Source organism: Notamacropus eugenii, chromosome X (genome assembly GCF_028372415.1).
Source record: "Notamacropus eugenii isolate mMacEug1 chromosome X, mMacEug1.pri_v2, whole genome shotgun sequence".
In the NCBI taxonomy this organism is placed as follows: domain Eukaryota; kingdom Metazoa; phylum Chordata; class Mammalia; order Diprotodontia; family Macropodidae; genus Notamacropus; species Notamacropus eugenii.
The window spans coordinates 56,812,018-56,834,596 of record NC_092879.1 but is presented as its reverse complement, the minus strand read 5'-3'; the positions used below and the strand labels follow the sequence as shown (position 1 = coordinate 56,834,596).

General features: G+C 38.7%; 1 protein-coding gene and 1 long non-coding RNA gene across 7 annotated transcripts in view; one reads left to right on the top strand and one right to left on the bottom strand.

The window, feature by feature from the left end:
- LOC140516416 (PABIR family member 2-like) overlaps positions 1 to 22,579 on the top strand; it is a 95,255-nt gene that overhangs the window by 13,866 nt on the left and 58,810 nt on the right. For all 6 annotated transcript variants that reach the window (XM_072627383.1, XM_072627380.1, XM_072627378.1 and 3 more), the window contains exons 3-9: positions 10,331 to 10,387; positions 10,889 to 10,932; positions 11,012 to 11,066; positions 11,374 to 11,475; positions 11,744 to 11,832; positions 13,254 to 13,318; positions 14,946 to 15,042. In XM_072627383.1, the coding sequence (XP_072483484.1) occupies positions 10,331 to 10,387; positions 10,889 to 10,932; positions 11,012 to 11,066; positions 11,374 to 11,475; positions 11,744 to 11,832; positions 13,254 to 13,318; positions 14,946 to 15,042 (509 nt within the window). The remainder of the gene's footprint in view (positions 1 to 10,330; positions 10,388 to 10,888; positions 10,933 to 11,011; positions 11,067 to 11,373; positions 11,476 to 11,743; positions 11,833 to 13,253; positions 13,319 to 14,945; positions 15,043 to 22,579) is intronic.
- LOC140516418 (uncharacterized) overlaps positions 1 to 22,579 on the bottom strand; it is a 39,566-nt gene that overhangs the window by 13,051 nt on the left and 3,936 nt on the right. Inside the window, exon 2 of the long non-coding RNA XR_011971355.1 lies at positions 14,618 to 14,726. This is a non-coding gene — a long non-coding RNA (uncharacterized lncRNA). The remainder of the gene's footprint in view (positions 1 to 14,617; positions 14,727 to 22,579) is intronic.

The following is a 22,579-nucleotide window of genomic DNA, read 5'->3' as shown; positions in this document are numbered from 1 at the left end:
GTGCTTTTTGTATGTGTGTATATGCATATGTCTAGAGAGAGCTAGGCACTGTGCTAAGTGCTTTACAAATATTATTTCATTTGATATTTACAATGACCCTGGGAAATAGATTCTATTATTTTCCCCATTTTACAGATAAGGAAACTGGGGTAGACAGAGGTTAAGTGACTTGCCCAGGGTCACCCAGCTAATAAGTCTCTGAAGCTGGATTTGAACTCAGGACTTTCTGATTTAGGCCTTGTTCTTTCCACATAGGTCTTAAGTGATTTTCCATAAGTGCAGGTCTGACCATGACCCTTTTCTAATCTGTAAACTCTTGTGATTCCCTCTAGGAAAAGCTACTCTATTGGCCCTCTCTCTCTTTTTGAGAAATTAAACTTTTATATGTATTTTTTCAATTAACAAACATTTTTTTTTCTCTCCTTCCTCCTCCCTGCAACAACCCTGACTTTTCAAACACTTCACAGTCTGATTGCACCCTGTCATTCCAGCTTCATTGTCCACAGCTCCCCTGCCCATACTGTGGGATTTCATAGACCTGCCCTTCTTTCCATTCCTTATACGTGGAAGTCTTTCTCTGCCCTCTGTGCCTCAGCCCTGTCTGTTCCTCATGCCTGCAGTGTGCTCCCTTCTCATCTTTGCCTCAGAGAATCTTTCTTCCATCCAGAGGGAGGTCAAGCACCACCTTGTACATGAAGTCTTTCCTGCTGCTCCTCCCTGATGCCATCTGCTTATTTGGATTTACTTTACATTACTTCTCTTTATTTCTCTAGGCAGCAAACTGCCAGTCTTATATTTAGGGACTTCAGTATCCATACTGATATTCTTTTAGGCACTCTGGTCACTTGGTTCATTAACTTGACCTCTTTGACCTTCTCTTTCATCACTTCTCAGCCACACACAAGATAGGCTTTAGCTTGTTCTCACCATTGCTTATAATGTTCTACCTCCATGATCCAGAATTTTGAAATTCCCCCAACCACACTCTATTCTTCCATCCTTCCCTGTGCCTCTTTCCTCAATATCCAGTGCCTCTACCCCTCCCTCTTCTATTGCATCATTGCTCTGGCCTCACTGTCCTTCCTTCCTAATCTTAACCCTACGATTAATTAACAAGGCCTGTACCATTGGGCCAGTTAATCTGCAAAGCATCATATGTTTTAAAAGGGCAGTGTTTGGCCATGTATAATAATAGCACATATTTGTAATATCTCCTTGTAATATCTTGTGGCTCTCCTGAGCTTAGGGAGTTCTGAGCTTCCGTGGTCTAAGTTTTCTGCACTAAGTCCAGCTTCGTTATGGTGAAGCTCTTGGAACAGTGGGGTCACCAGAGCACCTCATGGTGGAAATAGAGTTCCTCAGTGCACCCATACAGATCAGTAGTCCAATTGAGCCTGTGAGTAGCCCTTGTACTTCCAGCCTAGGAAAGATAGGTCTGTGGAGGTTGGTTGTTTTTTGTTTTGTTTTTTTTTTAAGGGCGACACCTGGTGGCCATTTAGGAGTAATACTTAAATGTCTGATTTCTCAGATTTTCTATTTAATGAAATCCCCAGCTGCTTAAACATGCCTTATATCCTAGTAAATTCTGTACATTTTTTCCTAAGATTTCCTTCAATTGGTGAATTATTGATCATATGTTTGGTGTCTTAGAATTGATTAACACTATTTTCTTCCATGCTAGTGTGTTCATCTCACAACTCTTACTTATATTGCCTGTTTGCTTTCTTGTCTGCCTTTGAAAGTTCTTAATTATAGACTGTCTGCCACTGTTCAGTTTTTGTATCTAAATTCTTTTCAGAATTTCTCCCCAACAACTTTTTGATATTCTTTGTTTTAACTACTCTCCAGTATTGACTGTTTCTAATAATCAATACAGGAGCAACTAGATGATGTAGTGGATGGCATTGAACCTGGAGTCAGGAAGACTTGAGTTCAAATCCAGATTCTGATACTTATTAGCTGTGTGACCCTGGGCAAGTTATTTAACCTCTGCTTTCCTCAGTTTCGTTGTCTGGGAAATGGGAATCATAATAGCACTTACCTCCCAGGGTTCTTGTGAGGATCAAATGAGACAATGTTTGTAAAGTGCTGTTTAGCACAGTGCTTGGCACATAGTATGCGCTATATAATTATTTGCTATCATTATAATTACTATTAAGTGCTTTGTAAACCTTAAGGCACTATATAAATGATAGCTATTATTATTGTTTTTAGTATTTTATCACATTTGCTGATGTGCTGGTATAAGGGGGAAACCTCATTTGTGTCTTAAATTGCATTTTGCTGTAGTGTTTTGGAGTATTTTTTGATATGACTGTCAGTTGGCAATTTCTCTTTGAACTACTTGTTCTTACCCTTTGACCTCTCATCTCCTGGGGAGTGTCACTTGTCATCTAAATTGCCTGTGTGACCTTATGAAAGTCACTTTCTTGCTCTATGCCTCTCAAAAATCAGGAAGTTGGACTGACTGATTCCCTAAGTCTCTTCCAGCTCTAACTCTATGAACCCATGTTCTATCTATGTTACTTCATCCAGCCCTCCATCTGCCAGGCTCTTTCTCCCACTTTTCAGGATTTTGTCATCTGGCTCATAGTCTTATCCACTCAAACCCCTGCTCTTTTATTTGGGGATTTAAATCTACATGTTGATGTTCCCCCAAATACTCTGCTCACTTGACCTCAAGCTTCTACAGTCTACAGCATTACTATTGCTGACACAGATAAGAATGGTCCTATCCTTGATTTCCGGTGATCAGGAAGTCTAAAATCCTTCATTTGCATCTTCACTGCCAGTGCCAAGGACCCTGCTTTGGCCTTACTGTTGTCCCTTCCTAGTCTTGATCCTACAGTTAACAAGGCTAAAAGACACATGGTTTTAGGCCAGCTAGTCTATAAAGCATTCTGCTGAGATACCTGGCAGTTTGGGATTTTTTTAGAACTAATCCTTAAATATTAAACTGTTATTCTCACATTTTTCTATTTAATAAAGTAAGCTTCAAGACAGGCTTTACATTCCTCTAGTAACTTCTGTACACTTTGCTAAGATTTCACTAAATTGATCAGTTACTTGATTATACGTTTGATGTCTTAGGATAAGTTTCTTCCCTCATACTGTCCTATTAATATCACTTGTCTTTCTGTTCTACATACTTGTCCTTTTACAAAATTGATATGATGGTCATTCAGCTTTTATACCTAAATTCTTCTTAGCATATTTCCCATCCATTTTCTGAGAACCTTTGTTTTCACTTTCTTGACTCTTAATTTGCTAATATTTGTAGCCTTCTCTGTTCCATTACTCTTCTTCTGCCCCGTAATGACCTTTCTATGTAGGATCATAGAAGCTTTATTCTTTTGTTTCTTATCTGATTATTGCTTACTTTCTTTCCCATTATTGTCTTGTCTTGAAGCAATGTCCCATATTTGTTAGTCTGACATTTTTGTCCTCTGTCAAATGCCTTAGAGAGCCTCTTCAGAGTTTGGCTCCTGAAGGTTTTCCTTTTTTGAAGAGTAAGAACAGAAAACAGAGACAAAAGGATTTATAATGAAGTAAAAACTCTCTTTCAGCAAATCTCTTTCTTGGAATTTCTTAATTAGCTACTGCTCTAAAAACTTGTATACTTTTTCAGTGTTCTATACCATTTATTACATTATTTACTGGTCAAGGAAACATTTAGTAAGGATTATAACTTATAACTGGAATTGTTCTGTGCACAAAACTTACCACTTGGTTTAATAAGTGACAGTGGTATATATTTTAACTGTTAGAGCAGTTTGAGATGTACATGAATTAGGACTTAATAACAGATATTTGTCACTGGGTATGTAGCTTACTCAGCAGTTTGTTTTAGTACCTTAAAAGTAGTTGTAGATTTGGAGTTGGAGCACCTGGGTTCACATTCTAGATCTGCCACTTGGTTTCCCATTTGAGGCAATTCACTTCACCTCTATAAGCCTCAGTTTTCTCCTGTATTAAGTAAGGGAGCTGAACTAGATAACCTCTAGAGTTATTTCCAGCTTTACATCTGTCAGCCCATGACCTGGTCATATGACCACAAATCTTGGGAAATTACCTATTGCCCCCAAGTTTTTCTCCCTCCTTTCTTAATGAATGGAGCATTTTTTTCACTGTCTTCTTATCTCTTTCCTGCTTGTATTTGGAGACTTAAGCATTCATATTGATATTCCCCTCAAACACCTCCTTTACTCAGTTCATTTACCTTTTCAACTTTTGTGATCTGTAGCTTCACTACAAACATAAAAATGGTTCTCTCCTTGCTCTTACTATCACCCACAAGTGTTCTGCCTCTGTAATCCAGATCTTTTAATTCCTTTATCTGATTACAACCTATCCTTCCATTCTTCCTATTTATCCAGTAACTTTGCCCATATATGTAAAATAGCACTAAGTTAATCCTTTAAAAAAAAAAAATTCTATGTTTGTTGTCAAATTTCCAATCATAGCTTCCTCCATGCTTGTATGCTAGTAACACAAGTTTAGGATGCATTCATGTCATGGACCACTAGATGGTGCAGTAGATAGAGCACCAGGTCTGGAATCAGGAAGGCTCGTTGTGCCTTAGACACTAGGTATATGACTCTGGGCAAGTCACTTAATCCTATTTGTCTTAGTTCCTTATCTGTAGAATGAGCTAGTTGCATTTGCTGTTATTTTCCTTCGTAATCATGCATCTCCTAGCTTTCTAAATAGATTGGGAGTTCCCAGTAGTCAGGGACCATAGATTTTGTTTTTCACTATGTCCCACCAAATTTGTCATCTAATATCAACTGCCCTCTTGGGGTGTTAAGCCGCTCAGGCAAGGGGACCAGTGGGGGGAGATGATGGGATAGCTCAATACCAATGATCTCCTCATCAGTTTCACATAGAAATGGTGATTCCCTTGAGCTTGCCATCACCTATAGGTGTTTCAATTCCATATTCGTTAAATGTCAGAATCCTTTTTTTTCCATCTCTCCTCATGCCTTATTCCTCCTAAATCAATTCTCTGTCGTCACTACCAATTGTTCTGTGTCATTATTTTCCCAGGCTCCTTCTCTGGCTACAATCTCCTCCCTTTCCAATCTTGGTAGACCAACTGATTCAGCTCTACACTCTCCTCTGCTCTCAAGCCCCTTTCCCTTTGCCCTATCACCAGTCTTGGTTTACTCCCACCATCTCCCTCCTTCACTTTTTCTCATATGCTGTGTAGTGGACTTGAAGGAAATCATGAAACTATGCTGACAGAGTCCACTGCAGATTTATGTTCATTAATCTCACCTGGCTCGTCACTGTAGCAAAGCAATCCTTCTCCCACAGTGGCCTTACCAAGCCCCTTTTCCCCTCAAGCCTTCCCTATTGCTACTCTCCGCCCACCCCCCTAGCTTGCCCTCCTCCAAGCTGAGGACTTGGCTTTATATGTCACTGAAAAAAATGAAGTCAATGTCTGAAAACTCCCACTTCTCCCCTTTTCCTCCTGTTGTATTCCTCTGGTCATCATCTCCTATTATCCTCCTTTACTTCAGACCCTGTTAAAGAGCTTTTTCATTGCCCCAGCCAACTCTCCTATAGGTACTTTGATGTCCCCTTGATCCTATCCCCCACCCATCTTCTCCAGAAACTTGCTTTCACTATCATCACCATGACCTCTATTCCTTCTATCATTCAGTTCTGTCATGGGCCGTTGCCCCTGACCTGGCTACACTCTTCTTCCTTCTTTATCTCTATCCCTTTGTGAACCAACTCAACTTCATGCTTTACCCTCATATCCCTTACCCCCTTGTCCTATTGCCAGCTGAGCCTTGCCAGACCCCCCAACCTAAATTATTCCCACCCCTTGCCTCTTTTGCTCCTTTATGTGCTACTGAACGGAGCTAGAGGAAACCACAAATCTTACTGCATCTACTACAAATTTGTTATTTAATCAGCCAGGTCCTCCATACAGCAAGGTAAACATTTTGTTCCATCTCAACAGATCCAGTATCCCTTTCCATGGTTGCTATTGTAAACTCTCATCTCTCCACAAGCCTTCCACTGTATGCCCTCCTTGACCCCTCTCAGCTGATGACTTGGTCTTATACTTCAGAGAAAAAATTGAGGACATTCACTAAAAGTTCCCCCTCTTTCTCCTTGTCTCAAATCATTTTGCCCCCCACTTCCTTCACTCTGGTCTTTGATAAAGAGGTGGCCCTTTCTCCTTGCCAAGACCAACCCCTCTGGATGCATCCTCGATCCCATCCCCTCCCATCTTCTCCTGAAGTTTGCGCCCATTATGTTCTTCTTCATCTCTCTTACCTTCTCCAATATGGCCTCATTATTCAATTGAAACTGCTCTTTTTAAATTTAAAATTACCAACGATCTTTTAAATGCCAAAGTGAATGACCTTTTCTCATTCCCCACCTTTCACAGCCTCTCTGCAGTATTTAACATTCTTGATCACTTCCTTCCCAGTATTCATTCCTCTCTGTGCTTTGGTTACTCTTTCTACCTGTCTTCTCTTTCTCCTTTGCTAGGTCTTCAGCTATGTCTTGCCCACTATCTGTGGGTGTTCCTTAAGGCCCTTTTCTGAACCCTCTTTTTTTCTCTTAGTGACTTGATCAGCTCCCATGGTTCAATTATCATCTGTATGATTTCCAGGTCTATACATCTACCCCAGTGTCTCCCTTGAGCTCCAGTCTCACATCACAAACTCTCTACTGGACATTTCAAATTGGATGTCCTACAATTCTAAAAGACTCATGATGGAAAATGCTATCCACATCCAAGAGAAAGAACTACGTAGTCTGAATGCAGATCGAAGCATACTGTTTTCTCTCTTTTTTTTCCTTGTGGTTTTTCCCTTTTGTTCTGATTCTCTTTCACAATATGACTAAAGTGGAAATATGTTTAGTATGATTGTACATGTATAGCCTATTTCAGATTGCTGCTATCTTGGGGAGGGGGGAATTTGGAACTCAAAATCTTATAAAAGTAAATGTTAAAAACTATCTTTCCATGTAATTGGAAAAAATAATATGCTATTAAATGGAAAAAATAAAAATAAAACAAAATGGATGTTCTAGAAGCATGTTAGCCTCAGTGTGTCCAGAACAGAACTCATTATCTTCCACCCCCAACCTGTCCCTCTTTGAACTCTCCTATCACTGATCAGAGCACTATAATCCTTTCTGTCACCAAGGTTCATAACCTCAGTGGCATCCTTAAATTCTCACTCTATATAGTTAATCAGTTGCTAAATCCTGTCCTTTCTGCCCCTAAGACATTTCATATACTTTTTCTCTCCAGTTAATCAGCAACTCCTATCACCTCTGACTTGGACTATTTCGATGGCTTCTTAACAGGCCTTCTTTCCTGAAGTCTGCCCACTCCAGTCCATCTGCCACTCAGCTGTTAAAGTGATTTTTCAAAAATCGCTCCCTTCCCCTCAACCCCTTGCCACATAATAAGCTCCAGTGACTCCCCGTTATTTCCAGGATTAAATATAAAATCCTCTGGCATTTAAAACTCTTTACATCCTAGTCTCTTCTGATGTTTCCAGTCTTCCTACATGTTATTTCTTCTTGACTCCTGCTCTCATTCAGCTGCACTTGCCTATTTGCTGTCACTCACACCTGATTAGCATTCACACTGTTAGCAGCTAGGTGTCAGGAAGACCTGAGTTCATCTGACCCTCCAGACACTTACTAGCTATGGGACCCTGGGCCAACCACTTAATCCATCTGCCTCAGTCTAAGAATACAGAACAATAAGAACACCTGCTTCCCAGAGTTATGAGAATGAAATGAAATAATATTTGTGAAGCACTTTGTAAACCTTAAAGTGTGATGTCAGTGCTAGCTATTATTATTATCACCTCCTATTTCCATACCTTTGCACTGGCTGTCCCCCATACTTGGAGTGCTGTCCCTCTTCCCTTCTGATTCTTAGTTTCCCTGGCTTTCTTCAAGATTCAGCTCAAGTCCCACCGTGTGCAGAAAGTCTTTTAAGCCTGGACCCTTCTATTGCTAATGCTTTCTCCTTTAAGACTACTTTCCACCTATTCTGTACTGTACCTATTTATATATATGTTTTCTCCTCCATTGGAATGTAAGCATCTTGAAGGGGCAGGCACTCAATATGTCTTCCTGGTCCTAGCTGCTACTCATCTTTCTTAAGCTCAGATCTGACTGCCCCATTCCCCTACACAGTCAATTCCAGTGGCTTCCTATCTGTCACCTCTAGAGTTTAATGAAAGTCATTCATTTGGTATTTAAGGCCCTTCCCAACCTGGCTACAGCTTGATTACGCATCACCCTCCTTCATACATTCTTTGCTGTAGCCAGATTTACCTTCTTACTATTCTTCACACAAGACATGCTTATCAATTATCTGCTTCTTCTGTGGCTTTGTTGGCTGTCTTCCATATCTGGGATATATTTCTTCCTTGCTTTTCCCTCTTAGCTTCCCTAATTTCATTCAAAGTTCAGCCCAGGCATCCCCTTTTACATAAGCCCTTGACTGATTCCACCATCTGTGCTAGTGCCTCCCCCACCCCTACCTTTCTTGTATTTCTGTATTTGTATATGCTTCTATATGGTCATATTGTTTCGGGGATAGAATATAAGCTCCTTGAGGGCATGAACAGTTTGATTGTTTTTTCTTGGTATCTCTAGCAATGCCTGGCAGATATTAGTTGCTTAATAAATACATGTTGAATGATTGCATAGCTAATTGGTCTCTGGCTCAAGTCTTTCCCCTCTCCATTGCTCATAACTGCCAAAATAATCTTGCTAAAGCATAAGCTCACACTTCTCTTCTGCTCAAGAACCTTCATTTGGAGAAAATATAAATTCCTCACATTGGTGTATAAAGTCCTTCATACTCAGGCTCTCGACTACATCTCCAGATTTATTACAGATTATTCCCCTTTGTGCAATCTATATTCCAACCGAACTACTGACCTTCTATCTCTACTTTTGCAGAGGCTATTTCCCATTCCTGGAATTCTTTCTCTCCTCTTACCTCTTGGAATATCTGGCTTCTTTTGAGGTTCAGCTCATATAAGAAACCTTTTCTTATCACCTGAACATTGATGTTATCTGCTTTTTGCATATCATATATGCATCTCTTTACATGTTGTAGCCTTCCATTAAATGTCAACTCGAGGTCAGGGACTGTTTTTTGTTTTTGATCTCATATTCCTATCACTTCGGTTGGTGCCTTGCACAAAGGAGTCACTGAATAAATACTTGTCCAATTCGATTGGCTACTTGGAAATGTTACCTGATTTGGATCACAGGGGACATGGGATCTGCAGCTGGAAGGGAAAGTTAGTCCTCTAGGCCAATCCCTGATTTTAAAGTACAAAGAGGATAAATGACTTGTTCCAGGTCCTACAGGTAGTAACTGACAGCTGGAATTTAAATCCAGGTCATTCAGCTTCAAAATTAGTACTCTTTCTATTGAACTTAATTTTTTAAAAAAGTGAAATGTGCTATAAAAAAGATAGCAACATTTGTTTGGTAAAGAGGCGTCTTCCTCCAGTATTAGACTGTAAACTTCAGAAGAGATGCCCTGTGTTGTTCATCTTTGGATATCCTCTACTGTCTTGCTTGTTGCCCATACTAGGTATATGATAAATGTTTGAGTGAAACATTTTGACTTTTCTTACTAGTTTAAATTTTGTTGTGATCTTACTGTTGTTTCATTAGGGTAGACCACTCCCCATGAGGAAACTTCCTTGATCGCTGCAAATCTGTTAACTAATCTGTAGCTTACCCTCAGAGTTGGGACTACATTGAAGGTCACATTTTTAGGCTTTATACAGACTGTATAAGCAGAGTCTGCTTGATGTAGCATCTAAGTATTTATTTAAAGACTGTTAGGATTGCGTGGATTTTTTACATTCAGAAACCACCAGACTAGACTAACTTATTAGCTTGTCCCCCTAGCTTTAATGTATATTGGAACTAAAATGAATAAGACCAGTCTTTTCTATTTATCCTGTTTAAAAAGTTACTTATTCTGGGCCAGTTAGGAAGTGGCTATTTCCAAGGCTGGAATTTTTTTTTTACATCATTTACACTGGTCTGAATACATTTGGGAAAAGTGGTAAAGTCCACGCTTGTCTATTGACAGATGGTGCTTTGAGGTCCAGCACCTGGTGTACTTTCCAGAGACCGAATGTATTACCTCTATGTCCATTAATGTTCAGTGATTTAGAGAGCTAAATTTCTGAGATGTCTGGGTTTTAAAATACATATATTCATATAAGAATACATTGTACAATAATATCAAAAGCAGACTGTTGTAATTCAGAAAACAGTGAATGTTTTCTTTTGTTTGTTTTCCCAGTTGCTGTCATCTTCTCCTATTCGTATTCCTAGTAGCAGACTGCATCAAATCAAAAGGGTAAATTTTACTTCCATAGATCTAAACTTCTCATAAATGATGTTTTGATTTTATTTTCATTTTGAAGTTTTTGACATTAAAAGGTCACCTCACTCTTTTCTTAAATTTTTTAAAATTTTAATTTAAACTAAATTAAAATTTTCTTACCTCTTTTTAACAGTTTTTTTTATACCTCCTCTGTTTAGAATAAGGATGCTTATCCTCTTGGACTTGGAGCTAGAATTCAATCAGAATCCATGAAATTTTTTTGACTAATTTTATCAGTTATATAATTATATAACCCTAGTTAGAGGTAGTCCAGGTTATACAGGTAGATCAGACTCAAGTGTCTCTCAGTGTTTGTAGATAAAATGTGTAAGTGGCAATATTGGAATACTAGCTTTGCCACATGCAGTTTTAATTTTTAAGGTCAGTTGCTTAAAAATCTAGGTAGGGAAAAAACCCACTTAGGGAGAATTTCATGTATGTCCTTCAAGCTCTGAGTCCACATTGTCTTTTTAGGAAGAAGGAGTGGACTTGATGAACCGAGAAGCTGCCCATGAAAGGTGAGTGCTTCCTGACAATGGGTACTTAAGCCAACGTGTGCTGTCCTTCGGTACTGATCGAGTCTTTTTTGTGTTTCAGGGAAGTGCAGACAGCAATGCAGATAAGCCATTCCTGGGAAGAAAGCTTGAGCCTGGTAATTCTTTTGCAAGTCTGATTAAAAAGGTGGCTTTTAAAAAAAACACTTAAATTATTCATTGGCTCTCTTCATTTGTCCTTATAACTTTTATATGCTTTATGTTTGTAAAATTATAGCAGTTCTTATCTTCTTTTCAAACAAACGGGTTTAAATAAATACGAGAGGCATTTTGTGGATCTGCACATTCGTGTGTTCTAAAAATCTAGGTGTGATAGTTATGAGAGTAAATAGAATACTTTGTGACTTATTTCTAGAGTAGTGATGTGCTATGTTGTTATAAGCGGATGACAATTTTTGTTTACAGAGCGATAATGACTTTGACAAGTCGGAGAAATCATCTTCTCCTAAGAGAATTGACTTCATCCCAGTTTCTCCAGCACCGTCACCCACTAGAGGAATAGGAAAGGTAGGATCACTGAAGAGACATAAAGCAGCAGCAAATGCCTGTCTCACACACTCCCAAGCCACTAACTGTTTAAAAGAGGAAAGGGGGAAAAACCCCTCTGCTTTCCTCTCAGCTAATGGTTTGAGAGGAAATGAATATTCATTGGAAATACACTCAGAAACTATGTTAACACCTATCTGATCCTGAGCACTTCACTGCAGATGCTTAAAAAAGAATACTTTTTTCCATGGGGCTCTAGAATTGTATTAATCTTCGCTTTTTTCTTTAGCAATGTTTTTCACCATCCTTACAAATGTTTGTGAGTAGCAATGGGCTACCTCCAAGTCCCATCCCCAGCCCAACCAGACGATTTTCAAAGTAAGTGAACTTACTTTATAAATGTTATTTCATTCATTAACTTAGCTTCACAAGGAACCTTTAAATTTGATATTGCTAAATAGGACTGATATATGTAGAGAATGAAGATATAATTTTCTTTTTTAATTTTAATTTTAGGAATTTTAATGAAATAATTTAGCTTATAACAAGGAATTTTTAATAGGTTACTTTTTTTTTTTAAATCAGTTGTCCCTTTTCTTGTTTAAATTTTCTTATTCCCTCAAAACCCTCACTATTTTATGGAATAGGTTGATGCTGTGTACGGGACAAATCATATCCCTCATGTACATTTTTCAAACCCTTGGTAAGCCAGAATAGAGGAATTAGCTTTTCTCCCCATCCTGGGCCTTTTTCACCTTTTTTGGGTCTTGGATCCCTTGGGCAGGCAGTTTAGTGAAGCCTATGGATTCCTCAGAATTGTATTTTTAAATGCATAAAATAAATTCTAAGTATAACCAATTGCAGTGAAATAGTTTATCTATCTATCTATCTATTTTTTTTAAGTTCAGGTACCCCAGGTTAGGAACCCCTACCCAAAATCAGTACTATCATACGATTCTGCTATAGGTTTTGAAAGTTTAGTAAAATCCATTTCACTCCAGTAGACAGAATCCCAGTATAGTGGAAAAAAACAATGAGCCAGAGCTCAGACGTCCCATTTCAGAGTCCCTATGCTGTCAGGAAACTGGCAGTATGACCTGAATTTTTCTGTTCCTCTGTTTCCTCATTTGTATAATAAGAGGGTTGGACTAAGTTATTTCAAAGGTCCCTTCCAGCTCAAAAGTTCCATTGATTGATTTTTTGGGGGGCTGGTAAAAGAGTAATCTCATTTCTTTTAAAATTCTTCTTTTATCTGTGTAGTATTTTTACTTTTATGTGATTAATTGAGTGGTTTCCATGATCTTTGGATCTGAAACCCTGTAAAGTGGCATGCTCTCTTGAAAAACATCATATTCATAAGAGTAATCCTAGACAGTCTCAAAGCTTCATTGTGGAAATAGAAATTTGTACCACCATTCTGGAAGCTGGATGAAAACCTTAAAGTTAAGAGACTGTGGTAGCCACCCTAAGAAAATTAAGTTAAATAATTTAAGAAAGATGGAGCTGAGTAATGACTTCTCTCTTAGATTGTCTTGTCTTGCTGCCAGTCTTTAGATCAGACTTCAAACCTGGCTTTTTTCCTTTTTTCCCCCATTATGTACTGTCTTTTCAGGAAAAATGGCCTGCCAGTAGTGCAGGTGGTATTTGCATTGCACAGGACTGTTATTTTAGGATACCAAAATTGGGGTTGCACTGAGCTTCAGAATTGGAATCTTTTTGTGGGCTTTTAGACTATTTATCTTGTACCTTGGAAGTACTTCAAGTCTTTCTAATGCCAATATTTTAACTTTATATTTTAGCAGAAGGAGTCAAAGTCCAATCAACTGCATTAGGCCCAGTGTTCTTGGTCCTATTAAAAGGAAAGGTATGTTTGTGATATTGTAAAACTTAGTTTATTTTGAACTAGAAACTATATTTCCTGTCTCTCAAAGTATTTCAAGATGGAATCTCCTTCTCCTCAAAGAAATGTTTATTTTTCTTACAAACATGATTATAAAATCTGAATTTTGTCAATTATCTTTGTGATATTTTCTCATCAATCTGTATCCACACTTGATTCATTGTTAATTTATACGTTTATGTGCTGAAGAGATGGTAGTTTATAAATTACAGAAGCAAGCCCTAGAAAGTAGAAATACAGAAAAGTAACCCATATTGATTTCTGTTTTCTAAGTTATTCGCAGAAACTTTTATTTAGGTTATGAGTACTTGATATCTCTTGGGGATCTTTTTAGAATCCTCAAGGATTATTTTTAAAAGTTGTTAAAGAGTGTTTTCACTTGAGTATTAAAATTATGCTTTGCAGGATGGAATATGTTTAATCTGGGCTCCATATTCATGTTTTATTTCAGAGCTACTCCGAATTAGGACAGCAGGGGGAGCTCTTCAGACAAGCTAGGTGGTCTACTATTAAAAGACCAGGGAACATTTGCAAAACGAAGAGATTTTAAAACAAACTATTATCAGTTAAGGACAAGAAAAACACAGACTTTAATGAGTTCCCATGGCTTAGAGTAGCTGCAGAAAAAATAGAACATGAATTGACATTTATTAGAAAAAGTGAAATTTTTTGTTTGTTGGTTTGTTTATTTTTACTCTGGGAACATTTAGAAATCTCAAGCTCTGAGCTACACATTTCTTGCTGAAATATATACTGACCCGTGGGTGATACTGATTTGTAATGGAGAGATTTTTTTTTTTAATCTCAAGCTTTTCATGTGTGTGAATTTATTTTGAAAAAGACTTAATGTATTACTGAATTGTTTTCAATTTTGTATTTTGGTGGCAAGTGTTATTATTAGTGCTATATAGCAGAGGCTTTTTGTGATCAGTTTTGAGAAAATTTTGACTTGGTTGCAGCTGAATGACTATATATGTATTTTATATGTACTAATATTATAATATAATATATTAATTTGCATTAACCTTCATTTAATAATAACCATTATTATAACCATAAAGCTTGACTGCTTTTGAAATTATATTATTGATAATTTTCAGTAGTATACTAAGCAGTTTTTTAAATAGATGTATAAAATTGGACCAGCCATGCCATTTTTGACCTCTCTGCCTTCTACTTGTATACTAGTATTTGGGTATTCAGGTGGTGACATGGGGACAGTGAGGTTTCTTTGCCATTGATCTGGCATAAATTGTTACTTACTGTGGGCTTCAAACTCTTTGCAAATATTTCTCAGTGCTGTAGTTAGTCTTGATCCAGTCTTCATGATGGAAGCAGTGGGCTGCTCTTTTTTTAAGGACCCCAAACATATCTATAACATATTACAAAAAAATCAGTGTAAAATTTTCCAGGCTGTCAACCCTTGACAGTAGGATTTTCTTTTTCTGAGTACATGCTGAAACCAGCTCTAAAATTACTATGCACAGAAAAATAGTGCAGGCTTTAGTTTAAAAAACTAAACTAAACCAAACACCCCAATTAAGCAACAATCACATATATTTTACAATTCATTTTTTTTTTCTGGTTTTAGGTGAAATGGAAACTGAAAGTCAGCCAAAGAGACTCTTTCAAGGCATTACTACTATGCTTTCTCCTGATATTACGAATTTGGCAGATCTCAGTTCATGGTAAAAAAAAAAAAAAAGGAGGGGTAGAATGAGGGGAGGGTGAGAGGAATTATGTGTATATATCTATTAGGATATGGCCCACTTAAAATAGATCATGTTGAAAATAATGTTAAATCACCTTGGAACAATTGAAAAGATATTCAGTTATTAATGCTGATGGAGGGGAATTTTCCATGCAGGCGTGGGTGACATAAAAGATAATTCAAAAGTCTTGTGTACTTCCCTTTGGTATGCATGTTTCTAATTTTATTACGCTCTGACCTCCCGTTAGCTCAACCCTCCCCCCCTCCAAGTTTGGCTACGTGGGAGGGAGTTGGTCCTGCATACCAATCACATAGGGGAACTCTGGGGATGAGAGAGAAAGATAGTGAGTTGTCCTGGATTGCCGTGCCTAATGATCTTATTTTACGTGTTTCATTTTTTAAAACGTTTTTGGCAAGTATTTGACATGACAGGCAAAGCCAAAATTCTGTAACATGATTTCTTTAAATATTGTCGCTCAAATATTTATATACAGTTTTTATGTTATTCCACCAGTAGTAAAAATCTTTTTTTTAAGGTAATCTTTCTGGCTCCTTAGGAGATATTAACCCAAATTTTTTTAAACTTTTTTTTCTTTGTTTGGATATGAAAAAAAATATATCTTTCTCTTCCTGGCCAGGAATTGCCAACCAATTAAGGACAAGGTGTTACTTTTAATTTCCCAGAAGCCCAGCAGGGCAGAGATTGCTGTTGCCAATAACACTTTCCTCCCTGCTAGCAAGTGTGTGTGTGTGTGTGTGTGTGTGTGTGTGTGTGTGTGTGTGTGTGTGTGTACACACATGTACAGGAGGATGGGATGGGGGGGTGGGCAGTGGGGGTAGGGCTGTGTTGACTGATTTGGAGATCTGCTAGGCAAGGCTTTGAGATCTGTTATGGATTTTCCTATTCTACACAGAATTGTGTTATGCCCTTTCAAAACTATGTAAAATCCTGGGTTTTACAACAACAGGTCTTTTCAAAAAGCCTCTAAAGGCACTTTATTTTGGAAATGTATTCCCAAACCCCTTTAAATGGCATTTCCAGGCCATTTCTAATTTGTGAGTCACTTATTCACTTTTCACTTAAGCTATCCTGTGCTTATGGTTGGCAAACAAGTCCCAAGTTCCCCTAGTTTGTTAACTCCAGCAATTAATCCTGTCCTGCTTTGGGCACATGCCTCTCCTGGACTGCTCTGGACATTTTTGTCTGTTCTCTTTTCCTTCTCATCTATCTTGTCTGTCCTTGATAATTGTGTGCTAATTTTGGTATTGAATGACTTTCCAGGCATTAGGGAGAGATGCTTCCAAAGATCATGGAGAAAACGGGTTGCTGAAATTGTCTACTCAGTTTATGTTGTTCGTTTGAAAAAGAGGAGGAGGAGGGAAGGGTGTTTGCAGCTACATGGCTGAAGAGAAGTCATCTTGCCTAAGCTCTAATTAATGAGGCTGTAGTTAGGAAATAATTTTGCAAAGTTAAAAAGCACGTTACAAAAACTATGTGAAAATATTTAAAAAAAAAAATAGTTGGCCTAGACAGAACCCTAAGGAGTAACGTGTGCTTCTGAGTTCACTCAGCCCCCTCCAGCAGGCTCAAACAAATAGGTGCAGACGGCTCTCTTCCCAGGAGCCTCGTCCTTCTCTGAACAGTAGAGTCTACATTGTGCTTATGGTGCCAGTGATAGCAGCTTCTCAGGTTTTGTCAAGACAAGGTTTCCCTGAATCACCCTGGCTTCTGTCACTGAGGTGCAGGCTTTTTGGGGGGGCACTAGCAAAGCAACCCAGTAGTCTTGGAAGGATGTGGTTGGCGACGCTGTCCCTGTTCCCATGTCCCCTCATTTTGTTTGGGGGCTTTGAAATGGCAGGAAGGAGCAAGCACCATACGTGCATATGATGTCAGTGAGAAGTGTGGCATCTGAATCCAGAAAGGCTGGTAGTCTCATCCTCTCAGGAGGCTTACTCTCAGAAGAGTGGGACAAAAGGGCAGCTTAGTTACAATCAAGTACAAATAAAATGTTGTTGCGTAAGATCTGAAAAATCTTTTGGATTTAGTTTATCTTTAGTCCATCTTTAAATACTTGCCATTTTCTTTTTGTGGAGGGGTCTAGGGACACCTCTCAGCAGGGTCTATAGCTTAAGGATTGCCATATCTTGAGTCTCCCACAAGGTCTAGTTGACTATAAATTCATTGTGTTGCTTAGACATTTACAGCTGGGACCAAATGATTATAAATCTTAGAGTCATCTTTCTGTGGGTTCTCTATCCTGCTCTGCAGGGAATTCTTAGAGTCTTTGTGACAATATTTCATTGATCAGACATCTATATTCTTGGAAATGGGAACAGAAACAGGGACCAGCTGGCTTTGGGGGCCTCAAGGCAAGGAAATCCGTACTACTTGATGAAATTAAGGCAAGGGGTTATTTGGTATTAACTTAGCTGGGGTGGGGATGTGGGGGGAGGGGTAGAATAACTGTAAGAATTAACAGCTCCTCTCCATTTCAGTGTTTCTGGTTTTCACAAATCAAGTGAAGAGGAAGAAATAAGTTTTTAAAATAGTTCAATGGAAAACCATATTTTTTCATTTTCTTTCCATGTCGTACAGCCTGAATATTTAGATGTGTATTTGTTCAACCACTGTAGCCTTACTATTTTATGCAAGATTGAGGTTTATACCACATGTCTCCAGCTCCTAACATCTTTGTGATTAAATATGAAAAAAATCAAGTTTTTGATAGGAATATATTCATCTTATTGTTGTTCATGTTTAAGGGGCCATGATGTACCAAGTGCTGTTGTAAGCACATAATAGCTAACTAATTGTCTCTCAGCTTCTTTCTAGTTAGTGAAAATTCTTAAATTTGTATCTTGAAGAATAAGGCAGAGATTGTGCCTACCCTCTTCATATGTTCCTTTCTTAATATGAGTATTATCAGCACCATCTTGGCTAATGTTAGCTCTTTACCTTATCTTTTATTGCATCTCAACTCTTTGTGTTTGTTAAAAAGTCTTTTCCTACCTCATTCCCTGAGGAGCACAGATACATCCATGATAGAGTATAGAGAAGTTTTCAGAGCCAACAAAATGATGCTAAAGATTCTTTTATGATAAAATAATGTCCTCTAGATTTTCCTACCCATCACATCAGGAATAATGTAGTGTGCGTGTGTGTGTGTGTGTATGTGTGTGTGTGTGTGTGTTAGATTTGGTTTTTTTTTTTTTTGCATTTGCAAAATGAGTTTGTACTGAATGTATATGCAATGTGTGCCTAAAGAGTTTATGGAGTGATTTAAGCATAATCTGTATCTTATTGAACAAATTCAGAGCAGACACTAAACGATCTGTTCCTAAGAGCTCTCTGAGCTGCACTGGCACATCTTTGCTGATGCTTTGTGCTTGGGGCAAAAATACCTCTCTCCCCAGAAAATGTTTCTGAAGATGGTCACTTATAAATGTGAACATCTTAACTGTTCTAAGGAAAATGCTGAGACTTCTAAGGGCTAGACAGTGGCTTTCTTTAACATCAATTTGTACACCTGCGGGACCTGCAGTATATGCCAGCCTGAGAGGGAGAATGTGGCAACGCTGGTAAGAGATATAAGGTGGCATACAGGGGGAAGATGCCAGAGGTAGAGAGTTTTAATGAAATTTTGTGTTTCAAAAAGAGGAAAGAATGAAATGAATCAGAGGGAAAAGACTGGGGCATTGGTTGACTTTAAGGGAAACAGGACCTGGGATGAGCAGGCTAAGATGCAGGCTCAGAGAAAGGATTAAGCTAGAGCTAGGTTAAGGATTCCTAGGGACAGAGCCCGAAGGACCCTGGCTGAATGTGGCATACCTCACCCCCCAGCAGAGATGAGAGCATACCTTCAACTGATGTGAGTTTGATGGAGCAGCCAAATGCCATTAGCGGAGACTAGAAAGTGAGGAAAAGCAGGAGGAAAGATCCCTGTTCCCCCCCACCCCCCTTTTAAAACTTAGAATAATAACAGCCGAAATATAGCTGAGGCAAAAGTTACCAGGACACTCCTATGCAAGTATTCTATTTGGAGTGCTGCCTGAGGGTGGGGTGTGTGTATGTGCAAGCTCACCATTTTGTTATGAGGTTGGTAGCAACTTTGATAGCCTTGACTACATTTGTTTAAATCCCATTTGGATCAGAGGCCCTGAAAGGCCATTTGGAGTGAATGGCTGTCTTCCTAGAGAGATTTTCTGAGAGTTGTTTAAGAAGTACAAACATTAGGCTTGAATAATCAGTATACTGATGCTACCGAACCTCAGCCCTTCCTTTTTCTTGGGGTCAAATGTACTGTCACAAATCCTAGGTGAGGCTCCCCTGAAGTTTCATTTGGAGACTTCAGCTGGTACAGATTTTAGCAGCTTGGCTGCTTCCAGGTGTAAATTGGCAGCATATTGTCCAAGTGAGCACATATGATATCTTCCAACCCCCTTCTGAGAGCAATTGAAAGTGTTATCAGTGAAACTCTGTATGGCCTGGATTTTTATTATTTTGAAGCTCTGACTTAACTGTCCTATGCATTCTGATAGTTCACAGCAACTGCCACATACTGGGTACTGATTTCTTCTGAAGGGAACTTGGAGTCAGGCTGTTTTTGTGTTTTGGGCATCTGCATCTGTAAAACTGGGAGGCTGCTTGTATAGTAGAAAGACCCTTGAATTTGGAGTCAGAGGCCCTGGGTTTGAATCCCTCTGTCTTTCCTTTGCTCTATCTCCTTGGAGAAGTTCCTTTTCTCTGGGTCCTACTTTCCTCATCTATGTGGAAATCCTTTCCAGTGTGAAGCCCCAAGTCCCAGGAGTTGAACTAGAGCTTTCCTTAGAGGATTGTCCTCAGTGTGTCTACAGAGTAAGTACCTCTAGAACAAAGGCCTTTGAGTGTTTCAGTAATTAAGCCCCATGGAAGAAACCCTGAATAGCTGTGCCTCAAATCTGCTAGAAAGTGAATCATGTCAGCAGCATAGTCCCAGGTTACACATCTGCTGAAGTCTGACAGAGGCACAGCTTACTGCCTCCGCTGGAGTGGCATAAAGTATGAGTCACCTCCAAGCCTTCATTTTGTTGCTATCTGGTTCAGGTATTTTGATTTCATTTACTTTTCGCCCTTGGGGTTTTTTTCAGGCATAATTGAGGGGGGAGGGGACCTCCCTGCTATTCTGAGGTTCTGTGATTGCCTGGTTATATGTATTCGGCATCTGGAGGCTGGAATAAATTAATCAGCTTTTACATGAGGCTTACTGATTAGCCAGTTTGTGAATTACCCAAACGCTTTACCTTTCCTCTCCTGTCTCTGAGGCTCAGCCAAGGTATTCATGTGGCTGTTGCTCATTAGCACCTCCATCCGAGAGGGGCCAGGACAGGAGGAGAAGGGGAAACTCAAATCAGATAATTTGGTTGCTTGCAGCCCCAGTCAAAGGGTTAATATTACAAGTATTAGATAACCGACTTTTTCATCCTAATCTACAGTTTTCATTTATGTTGTCCATCTTTCCTTTTTATAATTAATATGACTATACTTAACTTTTTCTCTCCTTATTTGGCAGTTTGAGACATGTTAAAACGGAATTAGGAATTGAAAATCATTTTGGTAGAGCTGCTTTTATATGATTACCAAAATGGGTAATGTGATTCCTAAACCAATCTTTATTGAACACCTATGTGCAAAAGACACGTGCTAGGTGCTCATGATTCTTGGGGCCTGAGGTGAGGGGGGAGAGTGTGCAGTGAGCAGAGAGGGCTTGGGTTCCAAGCCCACTTTTACGGTTTACTTTCTACCAGTGTGGCCTCTGACAAATCACTGAACCTTCCTGGGTCTCAGTTTCCTCTTCTAGGTGGACTAGGAGCATGGTATAATAAGAAGAATCCTGTATGTGGGATCAGAGCCCGTCTTTGAAGCCCAGCTCTGACACGTGCTGCCTATGTGACCTTAGGGGGAAGGTCTTTCTCTCTCTCTCTTGGCCTCAGTTTTTCCCTTGGTGAAATTCTGAGGGGGTTGAATTAGATGACCTCTGAGCTCCCTTCTAGTTGGAAATCTATGATCCTACAACAGAAAAAGTTTTTGTACAATCTACATTTTGGCTTAGTGAAAACATCTGATGAAGGATTTCTTAGATTCTCAATTTACAGATTGCAGTTACAAACAAGTTGTAATCTCAAGAGGGGCAACTGGTAAACCATCTGCCGCAATTCTTCCACAATTGAGGATCAGAGGTCTAGTTTGTTCGATTTAATATTAAGGAAGTAATTATGGAAACTACATAAAAAAGGCCGGTCAAGTTTGGATTCCTCTAACTTTCTGGAAAGCTCTATTTTGTGAGCTTCTTTTGAGTTAGTAATAAACCATGCTAGAAGAAAAGATTTCCCTGCAGGAATGATAGTTAATGTTTTGAATGAGTCTTAGATTTGTTTGAGGAAATGAGTGTCACAAATGGTACTTGTAACCTGGTACAAATCTACAGTTAACTTCTACCTATTTCTATTTAGATTATCCAGGTAGGTAGCAGTTTTTAATGTGAGCCTACTTGCTCCCTGCCACGTAGCAGGGACTGCTTTCTCCTGCTACTCAGCTAATATATGCTCTAGGAATGCAAGCTGATTTTTAGCAGAGGCAAAAAATGCTGCATCCTAGTTAAATAAAAGCAATTTTTGGATTTCCATGGGGAAGAAAGGGTAGTTTCTATTTGCACATCTGCTTTTCTCTGGTAGTGCAAATAACTGTGTTGACTATATTCTTATTCCAGTCCATTCATTTCACCAGTTATCTTACATGTTGAAAAAAGTCTTTGAACCAGCTCAATTTTTCCTATTTCCTCCACTTAAAAGCACTTTTAGTAATGATGGATTCGAAGGCAGTAGACTTTAGAAACCCGGATATATACAGTAGTAGTACTGTGTGAATACTGGATTAGAGAAGTACTTTTTGGCTTTGTTTTTTTTTTTTAATTTTTTAGAGTCTGTTAGCTCCCTTAGTTTGTTTTGGCTTTCTCCCTAAGGAAAGACTAGGTTTTGTTTTTTTTCCAGGTTCAGAGCCTTTTGGACCCCTGCTTTTTATATACATATATAGAAATCCAGTAAGAGCCTATTTGCAAGATATTTTATAATTTGAATGAAGTTAGCTTGCATTGTTATGATTTGAACACATTTCAATCTCTTGTAATTAAGATGTGTTCTTAGTTGTGGGCAAAAATCACTTTCTTTTGAATATTTCAATTTCAGATAGCAGTTTTAAAAAATTCTATGTTACGAGGTGGGTAGGGTTTTTTGGGTTTTTTTTTAGTTTTACTTTTAAATGATAAAATTAGAGTATAAATATAGGTGCTCACTCTCTATTCCCCTCATGCCCACCCCTCTCCCCCTAATTTTCTTATTATTGTTGAGGATACCACAGTCTTCCTATTTACCCAGGCTCATAATCTAGGTGTCATCCTGAATGCCTTACTTTCTTACCCACCATATTCAATCAGTTGTCAAGACCCGTCTATTTTACCTTTGTAACATCTCTTGCATGT